The sequence below is a fragment of the Agelaius phoeniceus genome (assembly GCF_051311805.1).
Source record: "Agelaius phoeniceus isolate bAgePho1 chromosome W unlocalized genomic scaffold, bAgePho1.hap1 SUPER_W_unloc_2, whole genome shotgun sequence".
NCBI classification, from domain to species: Eukaryota; Metazoa; Chordata; class Aves; order Passeriformes; family Icteridae; genus Agelaius; species Agelaius phoeniceus.
The window spans coordinates 1,283,658-1,305,188 of NW_027509867.1; the positions used below are offsets into that span (position 1 = coordinate 1,283,658).

At 56.6% G+C, this 21,531-nt stretch overlaps 2 protein-coding genes across 2 annotated transcripts in view; both read left to right on the forward strand.

Annotated features, from left to right (window-relative positions):
- LOC143692629 (uncharacterized) overlaps window positions 1–21,531 on the forward strand; it is a 331,852-nt gene that overhangs the window by 184,770 nt on the left and 125,551 nt on the right. The gene's annotated exons all lie outside the window — the stretch shown is intronic.
- LOC143692563 (serine/threonine-protein kinase pim-1-like) lies at window positions 18,601–21,070 on the forward strand (the record flags this gene model as incomplete). The annotated part of the gene is made up of 5 exons (XM_077172810.1): window positions 18,601–19,191; window positions 19,309–19,359; window positions 19,564–19,930; window positions 20,545–20,721; window positions 20,964–21,070. Coding segments are annotated over 5 exons (1,293 nt in total), but the record flags the coding sequence as incomplete, so codon positions are not given.

The window sequence follows — 21,531 nt, forward strand, 5'->3', positions numbered from 1 at the left end:
CCTTTGTGACACTGCAGGGCTGCATGGAACCAAAGCTCCAGGGTGACATTGCCAGGCCTCCTGTCATCAGTGGTCCATTGTGACACTGTGGAGCCAAAGGAGGCCATTGTGACACTGCAAACCCCCAGGGTCCAAAGGTCATTGTGACACTGCAGGGCTCATGGAATAGAGGAGTCCCGTGACATTGTGGGGGCCTATGGACCACGGAGACCATTGTGACACTGCAAGGCCTCATGGAATCCTTGGGACCGCTGTGACACTGCAGAGCCTTCTGGAACCAAGGGTCCATTGTTACACTGCTGGACCCCATGGAATCAAAGCACCACTGGGACAGTACGGGGCCCCATGGAACCAAGGGGACCATGGTGATACTGCAGGACCTCATAAAAGCAAGGGAACACGGAACAGGTCTGGCTGGTCTGGCCTCCCGTTGACTGCCTGACTGGTCCAAATGACCCTGGAATGTTGAGGCTCTCTTCTCATCTGCTGCTGAAACACTGGGGCTCTGTGCTTTCCTTCCCAATGGAAAAGAACTCTGCTTCTCCACCAGGTACCCAGGGCCAGAATTGGGATTTCACCTCCAAATTTCCTTGTATCCAGAGATTGTTCCCAGAGGAATATTGCCAGGACAAGTCTGTCTTGCATTGGTTTTAAAAGGGTCACCTCCCATCTGTCCCCAAAACACTGGGAAAGGCTCTGAGCTTTGCTTCCCATGGGAAAGAACTGTCCTGCTTCTCCAAGTGCCCATGGCCAAGATTGGACTTCCACCTCCAAAATTACCTACATCCAAAGATAGGACCCAGACAAAATATATCATTTCTGACAAGTCTGGATGGCCTTGGCCTAGTGAGGCTCTCACCTTCCTTCCAAGCACTGGAGCTCTGTGCTTTCCTTCCTATGAAAAAGAACTGCCCTTCTTGGCCAGGTGCCCATGGCCAGAATTGGGATTTCACCTCCAACACTGCCTGTTGTGACAGAATGGAGGAGATTGTTGGATCAAAGGATTTCATGTGTGGGGGAGGAAGGTCCAGCCCTGCGTTGCCCTGGAACCCCAGCCCTGCCCTGCCCTGGAACCCCAATCCCCCCAGAGCCTCTATCCCAGCCCAGCAGTGGCTGCCAGTCCCTGGCACAGCACAGGCAATGCTCCACAGCCACCTCTGCAGCCCCAGCCCAGCTCCTGAGGGACCAAATGAGCCCAAGCCCCACCTGGGGGAAGGGCCCAGGGAGACCAAGGGGTACTGAAGGCTGACCACAAGGCAAGCACACATCTTGACCCTACCTGCTCTTGGAATTTCCATTGGAACAGTGCTGGAATCCAGGAGTTGGTAGCTATGTGTGTGATTCCCTGTACCTTTCCTATTCCCACTTGTTGTAAAATTTTGAGCAACTTAAAATTGAACAGGCTTAGAATTTGTGAAGTTGAATGGCACAAATTAATGCTTTGAGAAGTGTTTTCTGTTGATTGAATGTTGTAATAAACCTTTTGCCAAAGTTTCTCTGATTTTCTAAAGTTGCCCGCAAAGGCTGTTTGGTTGTTTTCAACTCCTGAGAATCTCTTGTTGGTATTTCTCCAGTACATACAACTCAGAGTGCACAATTGCAATTATTTTAAATGTCTCCTTGAGAGAATTGTGGGATGGGAGTCAGGGCTTGTGTGTGCTGCTTGGCCCAGCCCAGGCAGGGCTTTCCCAGCCACATTCCACACTCCATTGCCCAGCTGGAGCCGCTGGTGCCTCTGAGTTGTGCTGCCCCAGCCCCAGGGACGCTCTCCTTGTCTGCCCATTCCCCCACGGTCTCTGGGCAGGGATGGCCTCACTGGGGGCTGCTGACATCCTCAGCAACTTGGAGGCTGCTGCTGAATTTCCCTGCTCCAGAGGCTTGTTCAGCCTTCAGCTCTTCAGTGCAGGAATTCAGTGTCCCAGGGCTCATGAACATTCTGAACACCTGAACAAGCCAAGCCTCTGGGAATCATTTGATTTCAGTTTCCAAATAATTTGTTCAGCCTTCAGCTCCTCAGTTCAGGAATTCAGTGTCCCAGCGCTCATTAACATTCAGAACAACTTAACAAGCCAAGCCATGGGGAATAATTTGATTTTAATTTTCAAATCCTTTGTGGTTAAGTAGATCTCAGTAGTGTATTCAAACTGAATACACTATATTTAAAAAGACAGTGAGAAAGATTGTTTAGGTCCTATTTAGTTTTGTTTTCCTGTTAATTCATTGACATATGCAATCTCTGATTGACACTGAATCCAGGTACTTCCTCATGCAGTTTGAACAGATATGAAAAATCCAGACCCTTCATAGCTGACAATCAATCAGACTCTGTCCCTACCCCCAGCCCACCATTTCCCCCATCCAAGCCCTGGCACTCAGAGCAGCCTTGTGCAAATCTGAGCTCCCTCCAGCCCAGGCTGCACCTGCAGCTTTCAGCTCCTTGGCTCCCACTCCCACCTGCTTTCCTTGCAGAAGGAGCTGCCCGAGACACAGAGGGATGTTCATTTCTTGTCAGCCAATAAAGCCAAGGGAAGGCACAGCTCCATCAAATGCCAAAGTCATTCCTCTGCTGGATATTAAATCCACTTTGCACAGCAGACAGTCTCAGAGCAATGGAAAACACCTTCTGTGCCCAGCACAGATCCCAAGGTCCCCCCAAACCCTCCCTGCCTGATTCTGCCCAGATTTGCTCTTTGCACACACGAGTCACAGGCTGAAGTCAGGAGCTCGCTCCATGCCCAGAGGGAGGAAAAGAGAGAAAGGGGATGAAGAGCTCTCCTGTGCAGAGCCAAGGTCCAAGTGCAGCCCCTGCACTTGTGGGAACCACAACTCATCAGGTTTGTGTCCTTTGGGCTCAGGGCCTGGTGACACTCAGAGGCACAGAAAGGTTTCTTGCCAGCAAACAGAACCTGATCATTTGAACAGTTTAATAACCATCACAGCTCTTCCCTCAGCTCTCTGGGATGTCCCAGGAGCTTCTGACATGTCCCCTATCCCCCAGGTATTTCTGTACAGGAACAGTTTTAGATAAGGACAAAAGAAAAAGCAATTCCGTGATAAATATAAACACAATTGAGGTGATGATTATTTATATATTTATTTGAACTTCAGAAATATTGGTCAACTTCTTGAACCTTAAAGCATGAAACCAGTCAATTGAGAGGTACTTGACTGACCAGAAAGGACCTAGAGGAGCAAATCTGGGAGCAGCAGGAAGTACAAAGATCCACCAGCCCTAAATGAAGAGATGTTCTTAGACATGGCCATTTAAACAGAAGAGCAGGAAACATCTGAAGGAAGAGTGAGATTAAACATTAGACTAAATATTGGTGACACAAGTAGAAGAGAAGATGAATATTTCTTCTCCTTCTACCATCAGTACGCTTCCAGGAAATCAGCATTCCTGATGGGAAAATTTTGCCATTTCTTAACAGTACTCAAATGACCCAGATAATAAAGATTTGCCTGTGTATTACGAAACTAACAGGTAATAAAACCTGTGCCCCTTTCCAGGCAGACATCAGCTGTGTGCCCATGAACAGGCAGTGCCACTTGTGCCCTGAGGTGCCCAGCTGGGATTGGATCTCTCCGAGAGCACCTGAGGGAGAGCAGAGCACCTTGCAAGCTGCAGGTCCCTGACAGCCCCGCAGGGCTCCTGTGCCATCAACATCTGCTCTGCTCCAGTCTGAAACAGGGCCCAGCATGGTGCTGGGATCATCAGAGAGCTGAGGTGTGTGCTGGAATTCAATGGCCTCCCCATCTTGCAGCAGCCCTGAATTTCCCTCCTGCAGCCTTGGTCTCCAGCCCAGCCATGGAGGCTCTTTGGGCTCTGGAGTGTTGCTGCAGCCCCAAGGGCAGCTGAGCTCTGCCTTTGGCACAGTCAGGCCTGGCCAGCGCAGGCCATGCTCAGCAATTGCTTGTGTGTGCCTGGCCTTGCTGTCAGCCCCGGCAGCGGCTGCGTGGCCCCTTTGTGGCCCTGTGCTGGCCCAGCCATGGTGGCCCAGCCCCTGTGCAGGCCCAGCCCAGGCCAGGAGCATTGCGGCTGGGAATGGCCCCTGTGCCGTGGTGCCCACAGCAGCCTTGGGGCTCTGTGCCCCATGGCCTCCCTGCTGGGCAGCCTCTGCCAGCTCCTGCAGAGCCCCTGGCACCTGTGGGGCTGCACAGACAGCCCTGCCCCGGGCTCTGCCGGCCTCTGGGCCAGCAGAGAGGCAGCCAGGGCTGGCCATGGCCGGGAACAGGCCCTGAGCCCCGCAGGAGGATGGAGCTGGGCCACAGCCAAACTCAGCCCAGGCCAAAGCTGGGCTCAGCAGCCAGGGCTGCCAACGCATGGGCACAGAGGCTGACGCTGACAAATGTCCTGGGCCCCCTCCCTGCTCTGTCCATGCCACCAAGGGCACAGAGCAGCCTCCTCTCTGGGCCACTTGCCTGTTTGCAATGCCTTGCACAGGCGCTGGCCCTGCCCCACAAGGCCTGGCCTGAGTCCTGCCCCTGCACGCTCAGCCAGGCTGAGATGGACACTGATGGTTTCTGGGCCAGGCTCTCGGAGCCCAGCCCAGCTCCCTGCAAGCTCTGCCAGCTGCCCTGAGCTCTGGGCAGCACCAAGGGCCTCTCTGAGCCCAGCCCAGCCCAGCCAGCTCTGGCCCCACAGCTCTGCTCAGGCCAGGCTGCTCTGGGCACTGGCCCCACGGCCTCAGCCCCTGCCAAGGGCACAGCAGCAGCTGCAGCTGCCACAGGACTCAGCCCCAGCCATGGGGGAAGGTGCTTGGCCAAGGCCAAAGGAGGCTCCCTGGCTGCCCTGCTCCCCTTGGGCTGAGGTGCTGAGAGCTCTGCAGCCCCTGCTGCCATCCCATCTGCCCAGGGCATCACCAGAGCCCCGGCCTTGGGGCCCTCAAGAGCTGCTCCTGCTCCAGGGCCAGGGCCCATGCCAAAGCTGGGGCAGCCAGAAAGCTGTGCCCATTTCAGTTCATTGCTGCTCTGATGGGGATGGATCCTCAGCCACTTGGATTTTGCTGATGAGTTTTACTACTCCAGAGGCCTCTTCTTTCTTGAACTCTTCAGTTCAGGAATTCAGTGAGGAAAGCTCATGAACATTTGTGCAAAAACTCCAGAACAACAAAATCCACAGGGAATATTCTATGTTTTTATTTATCCTGTGAATAATTAGACAGATTTCAGAAGTGTATTCTTAGTGAATACACTGTCTTGAAAACAATGCAGAGAGAAGTGTTTTGTCATGTTAAGTTTTCTTTTCCTATTTGTAGATTGGTATGAGCAATGTCCAATTGATATTGATCTCTAGCACCTCATAATCCAGTCTGAACAGATATAAAAAAAATCAAAACCCTTCATGGCTGACAATCAACCACACTTTGTCCCCATTCCCTCCCCAGCATTTCCCTCATCCAACCCCTGGAATTCCAATGGATCAGGAATGGTGTGGCCAGCAGGGGCAGGGCAGGGATTCTTCCCCTGTGCTTGGCATTGGTTCTGCAGCACCTCAAGTGCTGTGTCCAGTTCTGGGTTCCCAATTTAGGAAGGACATGGTGGGGCTGGAGCGAGTCCAGAGAAGGGCAACAAGGCTGGTCAGCGGTCTGAAGCACAAGTCCTGTGAGGAGCAGTTGAGGGAGCTGGGGTTGTTTATCCTGGAGAAGAGGAGGCTCAGGGGAGACCTCATCACTCTCTACAACTCCCTGACAGGGACCCAGGTGGGGGTCGGGCTCTTTTCCCAGGGAACAGGGACAGGACAAGAGGACACAGCCTTCAGCTGCACCAGGGGACATTTAGGCTGGACATTAGGAAATATTCTCCACACGAAGGGTGATTGGGCTTTGGAATGGGCTGACCAGGGAGGTGGGTGAGTCACCATCCCTGGAGGTGTTTAAGGAAAGACTGGATGTGGCACTCAGTGCCATGGTCTGGGTGACAAGATGGTGTTGGGTCCCAGGTTGGACTTGATGCTCTCCAAGGTCTTTTCCAGCCTGGTTGATTCTCTGATGATTGTGACACTGCAGGGCCCTGGGGAAGCAAGGGGCCATTGTGACACTGCAAGGGGCCTGGTGGCACTAAGAGGACCATGGTGACACTGTGTACGACATGGCAGCACAGAGCCAAGGGGCCATGGTGACACTGTGGGGCTGGATGGCAGCAAGGAGTCCATGGTGACAGTCTGGGTCCTGCTGGAACCACAGAGGCTACTGTGACCCTGCAGGGCCTTGTGGAACCAAGGGGCCATTGTGCCACTGTGGAACCAAGGAGAGCCTTGGGAGAGGCTGGGGACAATGGAATCAAGGGGCCATTGCTCCATTGCAAGGACTCTGGGAACTGAGGGAACAATTGTGTCACTGTGGTGCCCCATGGAACCAAGGGTCCCTGGTGAATACTGCAGGATCTTGTGTCACCAGGGCTCCATTGTGACACTGCAGCACCAAGGAATTCATTGAGGAACTCCAAGGCCTCATGGAACCAAGAGGCCACTGTGACCCTGCAGGGCCTTGTGGAACCATGCAGAGCATTGTGACAGAGCAGGACCTGGTGTCATGATGGGGCCATTGTGACCCTGCAGGGCCCCATGGAACCAAGGGGCCAGGGCTGCTCCTCAGGGACTCCTGCAATGAAGGAAACATGTTTGAAACCGTGGTGGCCCTTGGGACCAAGGATCCATTGTGACACTGCAGGGCCCAAGGATCCAAGGGACTTTATGATACCAAGGGGTCCCATGGACCCAACGGGACATTGTGACTCTGAGAGGCCTCATGGAATCATGGAGACCATTGGGACACTCTGGGAAAACCTGGTGACACCAAGCTGGGTGTGAGTGTGGATCTGCTGGAGGGTAGGAGGGCTCTGCACAGGGCCCTGGACAGGCTGGATCCAGGGCCCAAATCCAACAAGGTGAGGTTTAACAAGTCCCAGTGCTGGGTCCTGCACTTTGGCCACAACAACCCCTGCAGCACTACAGGCTGGGGACAGAGTGGCTGGAGAGCAGCCAGGCAGAAAGGGACCTGCAGGGACTGATGGACAGCAGGCTGGACATGAGGCAGCAGTGTGCCCAGGTGTCCAAGAAGGCCAATGGCTCCTCGCCTGGCTAAGGAATGGTGTGGCCAGCAGGAGCAGTGCAGGGATTCTTCCCCTGTGCTCAGCACTGGTTGGGCAGAAGTGCTGTGTCCAGTTCATGGCCACCCAATTTAGGAAGGACATGGAGGGGCTGGAGTGTGGGGCTGGGGAGGGGTCTGGAACACAAGTCCTGTGAGGAGGGGCTGAGGGAGCTGGGCTTGTTTATCCTGGAGAAGAGGAGGCTCAGGGGAGACAAGGCGGTGTCAGGGCACAGGTTGAACTTGATGATCACCGAGGTCTTTTCCAGCCTTCCTGATTTTGGGATTTCTCTGAAACCACCCTTGGAGCAGCTGCAGGGTGAGCCCTGGGCCTCCTCTTCAGCAGCTCCAGCAGCCCAGGTCCCTCAGCTTCTCCTGGCAGCCCCAAAGCCCATCCTGTCAGTCCTGCAGAGCCTCTGCAGCTCCTCCTCATTGCCCAGAACAGGGAGCCCCAGAGCCAGACACAGCAGCCCAGATGTGCCCCCCTGGCCTGGGGTGCCTCTGGCAAGGGAGCAGCAGCAGGCACTGCAGGAGCCTGCAGACAATTCCTGCAGCACCTAGGATGATCCTGCTGCCCAAGGGACGTTCCCATGGGGCCAAGTCAGGAACTGCAATGGGGAGTGGGGCCAGAGAGGAAAGGGCAAAGAGGGATGGCTGTTTGCAGGGGAGGGAACAGGGCTGGACAAGAGGAAGAAACTTGTACCAGGAAGAGTAAAGAAAGCAAAGGTGAAGGTAAGGAAATGCTCAGGGCAGTTTGGGGGTGGCTGCCAGGCAGCCCTGGCTCTGAGCAACAGCGTCTGCAGTGGCACAGGAAACTCCCAGCTGATGGGAACAAACTTTCTGGCTGAGTGCAGAGGCCAGGACAAAGCTGAGTGGTTTCCCTGGTGTCCCGCAGGCCTTGCTGGGCCCAGGGGCTGATGGCATTTGTGCTCCCTCAGGTTCATGTCCCCACAGCAACAGCATGGGGGTGCTGGCCCTGCTGTGTGCAATGCAAACAGGGGCTGCTGAGGCAGTGCTGCCGTGTGTGTGCCTGCAAGGATGGGGCACCTGTGTGAGCTGGGGGAGAGGCCAGGGCTGCAGAGGGGGGATGTTGTTGGCAGCTGCATGAGGACGCTCTGGGACGCTGCCCTGGGCTGTGCAGCGCACTGGGCATGGATCAGCCCCTGCTCTGCTGCTCCTTCCCGTCTGCCCCAGGGCCCTTGCAGAGCCCCAGCCATGCTGTTTGCCCCCAGCCTGCCCACGGCCAGCCTGGGGCTGCTGACGGGGGTTTCTGTGCTGAGCCTTGGCCTGGCCGTGTTCTTGAGAGAGCCTGGGCAAGGAGCCTGGAGCCCCCAGGGCCTGGCCTGAGGCGTCAGCGCTGCCCCAGCAGTGCCCATGGCCTGTCCCTGCTGCAGCCCCGGCACTGCCACCCCCAGGGCTGTGCCCGGCCCCGAGAGCACTCAGGCCCTGCAGCAACACCAGGGCCACCAGGGCAGCGGGGCAGGGCCACGGCAGCAGCACTGGCAACACCAAGTGCTGCTGCTGCTGCTGCTGGGCACAGCTGCTGGGCCAGCACTCATCTGCCCCAGCTCTGCACACAGACATTGCTGCTGCAGCTCCAGAGAAGGCAACACAAGGGCAGAAAATTCTGCAGTTTTCTGCAGAAAACTTTGTTGGGAGAGATCATAATTTCATTTAAAGGCACCAAGAGCACAGCCACTCATTGATACAGTCTGTGGCCACAGGGAAGGAGGAGAGAAACAAAATGAGCAATGGCACACACAATCACATTTCTTTGTGGACAATAAGAAAAAAAGTAAAACAAAGGCAAAGAACCTCCAAAATGAAACCAACAAGAAGTATCAAAGATGACTTTTTACTACAAGTGATTTGCAAACACTGGCCAGCAGTTTAATGTTTCTGAAGCCATCCAGTCATCAGTCTCCACACTGCAGCCTTGAGCTCCTGGTTCCTCAGGCTGTAGATGAGGGGGTTCAGGGCTGGAGGCACCACCGAATACAAAACTGACAGGGCCAGATCCAGGGATGGGGAGGACAGGGAAGGGGGCTTCAGGTGAGCAAACACGACAGTGCTGAGGAACAGGGAGACCACAGCCAGGTGAGGGAGGCAGGTGGAAAAGGCTTTGTGCCGTCCCTGCTCAGAGGGGATCCTCAGCACAGCCCTGAAGATCTGCACATAAGAGAACACAATGAACACAAAACAACCAAGTCCTAAACATGCACCCACACCAAGAAGCCCAAGTTCCCTGAGATAGGATTTAGAGCAGGAGAGCTTGAGGATCTGTGGGATTTCACAGAAGAACTGGTCCAGGGCATTGCCATGGCACAGGGGCAGGGAAAATGTATTGGCTGTGTTCATGAGAGCAGTGAGAAAGGCACTGGCCCAGGCAGCTGCTGCCATGTGGGCACAAGCTCTGCTGCCCAGGAGGGTCCCGTAGTGCAGGGGTTTGCAGATGGACACGTAGCGGTCGTAGCACATGATGGTCAGGAGATAAAACTCTGATCCAAGGAAGAAGTAAATCAGAAAGAGTTGTGCGGCACATGCAGTGTAGGAGATGTTGCTGGTGTCCCAGAGGGAATTGTGCATGGCTTTGGGGACAGTGGTGCAGATGGAGCCCAGGTCAGCGAGGGCCAGGTTGAGCAGGAAGAAGAACATGGGCGTGTGCAGGTGGTGGCCGCAGGCTACGGCGCTGATGATGAGGCCGTTGCCCAGGAGGGCAGCCAGGGAGATGCCCAGCAAGAGGCAGAAGTGCAGGAGCTGCAGCTGCCGCGTGTCTGCCAATGCCAGCAGGAGGAAGTGCCTGATGGAGCTGCTGTTGGACATTTCTTCACTCTGGGCATCATGGACTGTTAAAAGAAGACAATGACAAGGTGGATCAACGTCACTGAATCAATCCTTTGCTATTTTTTTAAGAATCCCCTCCAAGTTACTTCTCTTTGTGTGAGGGGATTTGACTAAAATATTGTGTTTGGATTTTTGCTGCTAAGTTACTACCTCATCTTCAGCAATGCTCTTGTCTGAACACTGGAGAGCCCAAAGGGAACACAGGGCTCCCTGTGCTCCAGGGCAGTCAGACCTGCTGGTCCCCACATAGATGTCCTTGCTGATTAAAACTCCCTGTATTTCAAGGTGATTGCACTTAAAACTTTCTTGGAAACTAAATTGCACTTTTTGAAAACTCCCAATTAAAAATAAATTTCCCTAAACTCTCCTCTCTTTTTTTTTTTTGATGCTGGACATGGAAGGGATATCCAGGGATGGTATGGCTTTTGGGTGCCTGGAGTGGAGCCTACGGGGAGCTGTTCCTCTCTATTCAGGATTTTCCCTTTTAAGCAGCCCATGCCTTGCTGTGACCCCTGTATAATCTACTTGGAAATGTTCTGGAGATAAATGCCATGCTGGGAGCAGCCCTGAACAATGCAGCATCCTCCCCACACAAGGAGAACACTCCCAAGCCTCACCAGCTGTCTCCTCCCACCCAGATCTTGTCCCCCAGTGCTGGGAGCAGCTGCCAGGTCTGGCTGAGAGGTGTCCCTGGCAGGCAGCAGAGTCCCTGCCCCAGCACAGCGCCCTGGGCTGCAGGACCCTGCTCTGCAGGACAGCCCTGGGCACCCCTGGCTGCTCTGCACAAGAGACAAGCAGAGAATGTACTCACAGGCTCTGCAGGCATTGGCATGTTGCAGCTTGAGGAGATGGCTCCAGGAGCTGCAGCTGCACTGTCCTGCAGCCAGAGGTTCCTGTGCCAAGGGCTGGCAGTGATTGTGCCCCAGGCACTTCTCAGCCCCTTCCCAGCCCTGACTGATTGAAGCTCTCTGTGCCTCTGGGCTGTGCCCGGGCTGGCTGCAGGCAGTGCCCCAGCCCTGCTGGGCTGGCACAAGAGCTGCTCATCCAGAGAAATGTGCTTTTGAAGCTCTTCCTGGTGACCAGGAGCTGCCTCTGTGCCAGGAGCCCAGCCCAGCTCAGCAGCACAGACACAGCACAAGGACTTTAATCAGCCTCTGGGGCTTTGTGCTCAGGCCCTGAACATCAGTCCCTGAGAGGGAGCTGAAGAAACCTCTCAGGAACTCCAAGGCAGAATCCACCTCCAAAGTTTCTTGGACTTTTAATGGGTCCCACTGAGGGACACGACTGAGCAAGTGTCCCCAGGCCCCAGGCAGAGCAGAGAACTGCAGGCAGTGATGACAGGTGGGGACAAAGAGAAGCCAAGTCTTGGTGCCCTGGGGCACAGCAGGGTCTGTGCCAGCAAGGGCTGGGAGGAGACACCTTGTCCTGAGGCCCTGGGGCCTCCTGGCACAGCCCCAGCCAGGCTGGGCACTGTCAGCCCCTTGTGCTGCCCTCAGCACCCCCCCCTAGCCCACATCCCAGTGGCCTCAAGGATCTGCTGCAAGGAGTCCCTGGGGAGCCTTGCTCAGCAATGGCCCTGGGGGCTCCTTTATGCTCCCTGCAGGGACTGCAGGTTTTTCAAAGGACTTTGGGCTTGGCTTTTGCCTTGCAGTCTCTGAGAGGTTTGTGCAATCATGGCCTCCAATTATCTGCTGTAATTAGTCCCTGGAGAGGCTTTGTCAGTAACAACACTCAGTGGGGCTCATTAATACTTCAGGGTACTTCAGATATTTGAAGGTACTTGGTGTTTCCCTTTTGATCCAGACTCTGTGAGAGGTTTGTGCAATCATGGCCCCAATTATCTGCTTTAATGAGTCCCTTGAGAGCTTTGTACTGACAGTCATGCTCAGAAATGCTTTGAGATACTCAAATTTTTTAAGGTAGTTTGGAATTTCCTTTCCACACTGAATCTCTGAGAGGTTTTTTGTGCCATCCTGGCCTCCAATCTGTTCTCCAAGGAGTCCATGAGGAGCCTGTGTTTGGGATGGACCTCACTTAGACCCATTCATGCTTTGAGACACTTTGGGGTTTTCTTCTGACTTTCACTCCTGAAAAGGTTTGTGCAATCTCCTCTCAGGCCCTGAGGTTCAAGGGCTCAGCTCCAAAAGCACCACAGGCTCATTAGGATGCAGCAAGTCCTGACATACCATAGACCTGCCTTGATTTCCCTCTAGTCTTGTTCAGTTCAGCAGGAAGTTTTACTTTTACAGTTATGGATGGTATAAATAAGAAGCTTGACTAGGCCAATATTCAAGCAGCAATCAATTTATTAATTAATATGAGTAAAGTATGAGCAATACAGCGCTGGGTACAGGGGGGGAAGTTTTCCCTCCAACTGCACACCGATAGTTGAGGCTCACAGGTATTTATAGGGGTACTCATCAGCTTTCTCAGCAGTTTCTATTCCAATTCTTACTCATCAGCAGTTTCTATTCCCAATTTTTACGTCACAATTCTATGTACTATTGTGATTTAGCTTTTCTCAGGATGTATCCCAAAAGGAGTATCCCCAGATGGTGGTAGTCCGGTTTCCAAAAGAAGATAGACGAATCCCATCTGGTGAGGTCCAGCTCTCCAGATGTGGGTCCATGTTTTGATTGCAAAGACTATAAATCTAACAACAGTGATGTCCAGCTTCCCTTGGTTGAAACCATAAATCCTTGAGGTGATGTTCATCTTCCTTTCTCAAGCTGTTTTTCTCTGCTTTATTAAGGCTTGAGATAAGCATGTTTCCTTTATATATATTCCAAAGCTATAGTTTCAAGGATACAAGCAATGTTCTAAAATTATACTCCAAAAGGTTATTATTGCAGAACTCTTTAAGGATTAACTACAAGCAAAAAGCAATATTTTTAATGCTTTAATGCCAATGCTCCTAAATCAACCAAGGTTAATTGCAAACAAAAGATGGGTTCAAAGGACTTCTTCCATGCTTTACGTTCCTCAGTTATTATCAGAATTCACAACTGTCCCATTGCCGGTCTCCACACATATCGCAATCACAAATACACACGTTGCCTGTGTGTACCTGACACAACCTGACACACAGCTTTGTATTTCACATCCCCCCGTGTCCCCCTGTGTTCCCCCGGGGAGGGAGCTGCTCTGGCCCGGGATGGCCGGGCCCAGCCGCGGGGCCTCGCCGGCAGCGGGCAGGAGCCGGCCCGGGCTGCGGGACACGGCGGGGGTGCCCGGCTGCAAAGCAGCTCTGGCTCCCGCCAGGGAGCTGTGGGCAAGGGGCTGCAGCCGTGCGGGAGGAAAGCCGCTGGGCCAGCCCCTAACGCTGCCCCGCAGAAAGGAAGGGCAGGAGGAAGCTGACAAATGAGCTTGGAATGTGGCAGTGCAGAGATGAAGGGACAAGTGCCCTTGGGGGCTGGGGGTCGGGGCCACCCCTCGGGCACGGCTCCGAGCGGCTCCTGAGCCGGCCTAAGGGCTGCCTGTAAGGATTGCAGGCGGCAGCCGAGAGCAGCAGCGCCGGCAGTGCCAGCCGGGCCCCACGGCCATCTGCCCGTGCCTTCGCAGCCCGTGAGGGCCGCGGGCTCTGCAGCGCCGCTCCTGCTCCCACAGCCGGCCCGGAGCCTCAGGGCTGCCCCGCAGGCGCCGCGGCAGCAGCAGCGGCCTCAGGGCCCGGCCCGGGGCTCCATCTGCTCAGCCCGGGGGCAGAGCCACAGCAGGGGGGAAGGAGCTCCCAGGGAGCCCGGGGAGAGAGACAGGCTGTGAGACAAGGCTCTGCCTATAATTTTAACAGGTTTTATTAACCTAATAACTATCTACAACTAACTTAATAACTATATACAAGTAAAAAGTCAAGTTTGTTATGACAATTGTCACAGGCGTTTCTCGCTTTGGACAAGATGTCCCAGGTCGAGCACTGGGCGCTGAGTCCTTTCCAGCTGGCCGGGGGCTGTTGATGTCTGGCAGGGCTGCAGAGGCTGCTCGAGCCCTGGGGCCCATGAGACCTGTCGAGGAGCTGTGCCTGGCCGTGCTCTCCTGAGGCGGCAGGGCCTGGGCGTGAAGGGCAAGGGTGAGCCGCCACAGGTGCTGGCCCCAGCGCACCAGGACTCAAGCTCTTGTCCCACACTGGGCATGGCCATTCTCCCACGTTACTCCAGCTCCAAGCTCAGTTGCCCCATGTGCCAGTCCTCCTGCTCCATTCTGCCCCTTACTTCTTACCCCAGATGCAAAATACCCACGCCACATTACCCAGCTCTGTACGCAGAGCCCTGCTCATCCCCCAGCTGGCACCCTGCAGATAATCAGCCCCTGTCGTCACTGACCCCCTTGCCCTGACAGGGCCATACCTGACGCATCCTGTGTCCTGATCGCCGTACGATGCTGGTCATTACAGCCCCTCGAGATGTGTCCATCACCATGCAGCAGGGTCACACTGGGCTGAGCAGGAGAGGGCAGCTGGCTGCAATGCAGGGCCCAATCCAGCACACCCCAATAATCCAACTCAGGTCTCCCTGGAGACTGAAGGCACAGATTCCCCCTGGATAGTCAGCAATGCCATCAAGCCTCAGTCACCATTCTGTGTCCCCACCTTCATCACACCTACCTTGTTGTGTACCAGGAGACACTGCAGCTGTGCACTTGTATGTGGGGAAGCCTTGATGTTCTGCATCGTGGAGCTGCTGCTCTGATGGTCCCCAGAGCTCTGTGGCACACGGGGACACTGGCACAGACCAGCGGCCTCCTGTGGGATGGGACAGAGGACACTCAGTGCCCAGCCCTGTGGCATGCAGGGCATCACCCTGCTGTGCCAGGGAGGGCACTGGCAGTGCTGCCTGCAGGGACATGTCCCTGCCAGCTCCTGTCCACCTGCTGCAGGAGCCCCAAGCCCATCCCACCAGGCTGCATCTGCTGGCTCTGTCCCCATGGCCATGTGTGCTGGCCATGGCACCAGGCAGGTCCCTGTGCACAGGACACCAACTGGCAGGAGCTGGGCTGTCCCAGCTGCAGGGATTGGTTTTGGGAACTCCTTTCATAGGAGGCACCCAATCCCCGTCTGTAGGATTGATGGGGGTAGCACGGTCGGGATGAACGGAGACAAGAGATCTCTGAAGCCAGGTCGTGGACGGTTTATTGCAAAGGGCGTGGGTGCAGGGCCCTGCTTGGAGCTGCCAGCTGCAGCTCAGAACAGGCCTGAGAGAAGAGAGGGGTAGAGAGGATGAGAGCGTAAGAGAGTAAAAGCATAAGAGAGTAAAAGGGGTATGAGGATAAAAGGCAAGAGCTAAAAGACAAGAAGTAAGAGTAAGAGCTAAGAGCTAAGAGCATATAAAAGTAAGAGCTAAGTTCCCGTTACAATACAATAAATCATCTTCTGTGTTGAATATTCTGATTCTCACTTAACCAATCTAGTACAAGATACAAATCCTATAGCATTTCCATACAGCCTATAAGAATCACTACATTACCATACTGTGCTACATTTTAAACCCTAAAAACTCCTCTTTGGACCCCTTCTGCCAAGCTGACAGGGTCTGCTCGGACCCTTGGACCTGCCTGCAAGCAGAGGGTCTTGTTTCACCTTCAGCCGGCCACACCATTGTTTTCCCGTTGTTCAGTAACTAAGGGATCTCGAAGCTTGCTTTCATTTCAATCTCGCTTATAGTTTCCATATTCTCAAAATCTTTTGCCAGGCAATCATATTTATAAGGCTTTCCTGTTTCATCTTCCCCAACAGCCCTCCAAGCCTGAGCTCAGACTGCAAACAGATGCAGCTCATCAGATGTGCTTTCAGCAGCCTTGGGACAGAGAGATGGGCCAGACAGGGCAGTGCAAGGCAAGGAATGCAAAAGCCCCCAGCCCTGGGGCAAGCACTGGCCCTCCACAGCTGCCCTCTGCTCCCCTGCCCTGCCCCGTCCCCCCAGGCTGCTCTGCCCCAGCCCAGGTGCAGAGCCCTCCTTGCTGTGTCAGGGCTGCTCTGCACCCCAGGTGCTGGGGATGTGTCCTCAGGGCCCTCACCTTTGGCTGGGCGGTGGCTCCTTGCTGGGGGGCATGGGCTGCAAATACGGGAGTGTCTCGGGGTACCTGGGGAGGGCAGGAGTCACAGGTGTGTGACAGGGGACAAAGAACATGTTCCTGTTGGAGGCAGCCCCCCCAAAGCCATGGGATTGCAGCCCATGGCATCCTGCTGCCTGTAGCCCTTGGGGTGAGCCCCACAGCCCCTGCTGATGGGCAGGGCTGCAGAGGGGGCTCCCCACATCAGCCCCTCCCAAGCAGACACTGTCCCCCTGTGCCAGCACAGCGGGTCACTGCTGGCACCCATCTCCCCCCATGCCAGCCCCGCTGCCCCCGAGGCACTGGTGCTACTCACTGGCCAGGAACCTGCACGCTGAGCATGCGGTCACAGGACAGGCACGAGAAAGGGACTGGCAGCTGCCTAAGGAGGGGGAGGGAAGAGGGCTGGCTGAGCTCCTGGGGCCACAGCCCTGCAGCACACAGGCAGCAGCTCCCTGCAGCAGCCAGCTGCTGGGCAGCTCACTGCACAGGGCCACGGCCATTGCAGGGTGAACCGTGGGCTCTTGAGCCTGTTTCTCCCCATCCCCAAGGTGCTGGCTGATGCCAGGTGAAGGGCACAGGCACCCGTGCCACCATCCCAAGCAGTCCCTGCAGCGCTTTCAGGCCCTCTCTGGCACCAAAGCTCCCCCGTGTGCACGGCCAGGAGGGCAGGGCACGACCCAGCTCAGGGCATGGTGTGTGACAGCCCTGCCTGGCAGGAGCAGTTGCCATCGCTGTCCCCAAAGCCATCAGAATCTCCATTGCACTCACTTCTTAATCCCAGCGGCGTTTTCACGCAACAGCCTATCCTCAAGTTCCTCCATGTTCCTGTTCCAGGAGTCCTCCCGGTGTTTACGGAAAGTCTTCAGCTCCAGGCGATCCAGCTGTGAACAGGTGCACAGCCACAGCCAGCTGCTCCAGGATGTGACATGGAGCTCTCCAGGGAAAAGCCTGGAGGGGGATCCTCAGAGGGATGCTGCCTCAGGCTGTCAAGTCCCAAAGGTGCCAGTTCCTCGTGGTGGGGACGAGGTACCCCTCACCTTGTCTTCAATTGCATCGCTGAACTGCTGCTGGGTATTGTTCCAGTGCTGCTCCTGGCCTGAAATCTGGCTCTGCAACTCCTGCATCCTCTCATCCAGCTCCTCCATGTTCTCTTCGCACTGGCTGCAATCCACTTTGCTGTCCAAGGCAGCTTTGTCCGCCTTCTAGCAGAGGGGAAGGGCAGGAGAAACGCCAAAGGGGAAAGGGATGAGGAACGCCAGGCAGGGCCAGCATGTGAGGGGCAGAGGGAGGAGTGCTTCTGAGACAGAGGAGAAATTCTCCAGAGTAGAAATCCATTTTGATTTAGGTGAAATGTACATCTTTGAGTCTGTGGTTAGAAAACATAGCTATGTAGCCTGACTGCAAAGCCTAGGCTCAGGGAACCTGATTCAGTGAAGGACAGAGATAAGGGGGGGACGGGACAGAGGGTGATAAAGAGAGACAGAGAGACTGCTGTGAAAGCACGTCAACCTGACCTAAGAATTCTTTCTGATAAAGAAGAACTAGTGGCAAATGTCACGCGAAATTTGTAAAAATGAATATGTATGAACCTATTGTGAAATTGTATGGATATGTATTTGAGAGGAGGATAAAAAGGGACTGGAAGTTCCCAGAGGTACGCATGCCTTTTAAGGAGAGTAATCTCTGCATGCATCCCGCGCTGTAATAATAAATATGCCGGGTTTACAACTTACACAAAATTGTGGAATTTTTGGCTATCTCTGCAAAACAGACCCATTTTGGAGGTTTCCTCCCCAAATTTGCCCTAAGCCAGCACAAACAGTCATCATGAAAATTTCACCAGTGGCATAATTTCCTGCTGGCAAATCTTGTGACAGAAGCTTGACCTTGTTCTCCAGGAGACATTCTTGGGAAGAGAGACAGGAGAAGATTCCTGGAAAACTGAAACAGCTTTCCAGAAGTGAAATGAAAATGAAAGAAACAATCCAAGATCTTTTCCTCTATTTATTTCTATGCTCCCCTTTTCCATGTTGCACTACTTCTCCATCCCAGGAATTCCAGATGCACCGCACCTCTAAGATCAGTGACTTAGTGATTTTTAGACACTCAAAAATACCATGAGCCACACACAGTTTTCCTTCCCCTGGTTTTACTGGAAGGCAACACTGGAGATGTAAGTGCAGTGCTGGGGTCAGGTAGGAATCCTACAGCAAGGGAAGGTGGCCCGACAGTGTTTGAGCCTCAGCCAGGCCAATGCAGAGCAGCAAGCGAGGGGATTGCTGTGCCAGTGTGCAGGAGTCAGGGCTCTGCATCTGGGCTCACCGCTGCAAAGTTCCCGTGTTTGGACAGACTCAGGGGCTGTGCCCGGGGCGCGCGGGGCTCGAACGTGGGGCTCGTGGGGCGAGCGGGGAACGGACACGGGGACGAACGGCCCCGGTGCTTCAGTTGCAGCGGCGGCGGCAGCGGCAGCAGCAGTGGCGGCAGCAGCAGCAGCAAAAGCAGATATTCGAGAGAACCCTTTCTCTTTCTCTCTTTCTTTCTCTTTCTCTCCCTTTCCCGCTGTCGGGCACCCTTCTCTCGGGGTCCCTTGCCCGGCGTCCCTCTCCTCTCCCCGCCTCCCTCTCCCCTGCCGGGCCGGGCCATGCCCCCGGCCCGCCCCCGGCCCCGGGCGGGGCTGCCCCGTGCCCGGCCCCGGCCGTCCCGCCGCGCTCTCGCTTCCGCCCGGCTCTGGCCGTGCTGGCGGTGGCGCTGCTGGGCCGGCATCAGTGCCTGGTGCGGGGGCGGCATCGCCGCCCTTCGGCTCCGCCTGGCCCGAGCCCGGCCCCGGACCCGACGCAGGGTCCAGTCCCTGCCCCGGCCCCGGCCCCGGCCCCGGCCCCGGCCCCGGCTCCTCCCGGGGCCCGCGGAGGACACAGGCGGCGCGGCCGCTCCCGCCGCCTCCGCTGCGGCTTCCCCGGCCCGAGCTCCGCCGCTCGGCAGCGCGGCCGCCGGCCCCGAGCCGCCGGGGCCCGGGGCGGGTGGGGATGCCCGGCCTGGGCCGCTCGGGGCGCGCTCGGGGGCCGTTGCTGGCCCCGGGCCCAGCGCTGACAGCCGCGTCTCGCCCGCAGGGAAGGCGCAGGAGGCCCTGCAGGAGCGGTACCGCCTGGGTTCGCTGCTGGGGCGCGGCGGCTTCGGCAGCGTCTGCTCGGGGACGCGGCTCTCGGACGGCGCCCCGGTGAGCGGCGGGGCCGGCAGCGGGCGGAGGGGGAGGAGGAGGAGGAGGAGAAGGGCGGAGGATGGGGCTGGGCAGGACGGGCGGCGAGCTCAGCCCGCTGCTCTCCCTCTCTCGCAGGTGGCCATCAAACGCGTGCCGCGGGATCGCATCCGGCACTGGGGCGAGCTGGTGAGTGAGCGGGGCCAGCGGCAGCAGCCGGGCCGGGCCGGGCGGCGAGGAGCCGGGGCCCGGCAGGGTGGGAGCCGCCGGGAGCCCTGCGGGGAGAGCGGGCGTGGGCTGAGCGGGGCGTGCAGAGCATCCCGGGCTGGCTGAGGGCTCCCAGAGCCCCGGCACGGCCTCAGCCCCACTGACGGCACCGCGCTCCTCCCGCAGCCCGACGGCAGCAGCGCGCCGCTGGAGATCGTGCTGCTGGCCAAGGTGTCCCGTGGCTGTGCCGCTGTCATTCAGCTCCTGGAGTGGCTCGAGCTCCCCGACAGCTTCCTGCTGGTGCTGGAGCGTCCGGAGCGGTGCCAGGAGCTCTCGCGTTTCCTGGCGGAGCGGGGGTTCCTGCCGGAGGAGGAGGCGCGGGTGCTGTTCCGCCAGGTGCTGGAGGCCGTGCGGCACTGCACCACCTGCGGGGTCCTGCACAGGGACATCAAGCCCGAGAACATCCTGCTCGACCTGGCCAGCGGGCAGCTGAAACTCATTGACTTTGGATGTGGCACCTTCCTCCAAGACACAGCCTACACCCAGTTTGCAGGTGAGCCCTCCAGGGGATGCTCCTGGGCATCTCATGGCCCAGCCTGGGTGCAGCACCGGGGCTTCCCCCTATTGCAGCCGGGATGGGATTGATACTGGATCCGAGTTGATTTGGGTGGGGTGTGAGGGGGGCCAGCTGCCAGCCCTGCCGACAGCCTTCAGCACCCACTGTGGCCTGGGCTGGGGCTGGAGCTGGGGCAGCCAGCCCGACACAAACCCCCATGGGGGTAGCAGAGAGGGGGGTCTGACCCCGTGCCCCGGATGGTTTGGTGTGCAAGCGAGGAAGGGCTTGGACTGCTCTGCTCCCCTTGTTTGCCTTGGCTTATTAACATTTCTGGGGGCCATGCAGATGGGGAGGAGAGTGGGTTTTCTCCACCAGTGGGTGGGGTTTTCCTTTGTGTGTCATGGTTGGGCCTTCCCAGGGTTTCTGCTGCCCTCTTCCAGCACCAGTGGCTTCTTTTCCAGCCCCGAGTTTGTACACAAGTCCCAGGTGCTGGTGAGAGGGCAGCGCTCACCCCGTGTGCCTGTGGGGCAGCCCCCACATGGCCAGGGATGCTGGGGCCGGGCTCTGGGAGCAGCAGCATCCCCCTGCTGAGCTGTGTCTGTGTTCCACAGGAACCCTGTCCTACAGCCCACCAGAGTGGATCCAGCATCAACGCTACCACGGCGAGGCAGCGACGATCTGGTCCCTGGGCCTCCTGCTGTGCCACCTGGTCATGGGCAAGCACCCGTTCAGGAGGGGCCAGGAGATCATCCGGGGGCGGATCTTGTTCCCACGATGGCTCTCTCAAGGTGGATCCTCATCTCTGGGCATGGGGGGAATCCCAGTGCTGGGAGACAGCAGCAGGCTCGTGGGCATCCCGCTCTGGCAGCCGCTGAGGAGGTGGCACAGGTCCTGCTCTCCTGCTGTCCTGCAATCAGAGCATCCATGGGGAAGTTTAGGCCCAGCTCTGGGCACACCCAGCATGGCCTGGGCACAGGAACAGGGGGGCAACTTCTCCAGCTGACTGGTGATTTCTGGTTTCTCTCCCCAGAGTGCCAGGATATCATTAAGAGGTGTTTGTCCATGCAACCCTCGGACAGGCCATCCTTAGAAGAGCTTTTCTGTCATCCTTGGGTGCAGGGTGTTCCTCTGCCCTAGAAGATGGGAGAGATCCATGTGCACAGTTGGATCCAGGGCCTGGCAGGTACCAGCTCCACACATCTCTTGGCACTCAGTGGCAAAGCAAACCAGGCTGGTTTTGTGCTGCCTGTAGCTCTGAGCAGGGGTCAGCAGAAGGGAACACGCAGCTCTTGGGCTGGAGCTGAGCTGGAGACCTGGTGTGGCAAGCACTGGTGGCCACCATCCCCCCTGGTTTGGTTTGTCTGGTTCATGGATGGCTGGGGCCCTGGGCAGAGCCCTGACAGCCTGGTCTGGCCCCAGGGAAGGAGAAGGAGCCCCTGGAGAAGCTGTACCAGGTGGGGCTGCTGCTGGAGACACCAAGGACAACCTCAAGGGTGACAATCTCTTCCTCAGCCTGGCCAGCTGAAGATGATGGACTTGGATTCTGGCACCTTCTTCAAAGCCAGGCTCCAGGCCCAATTTGCAGGTGAGTCCACAGA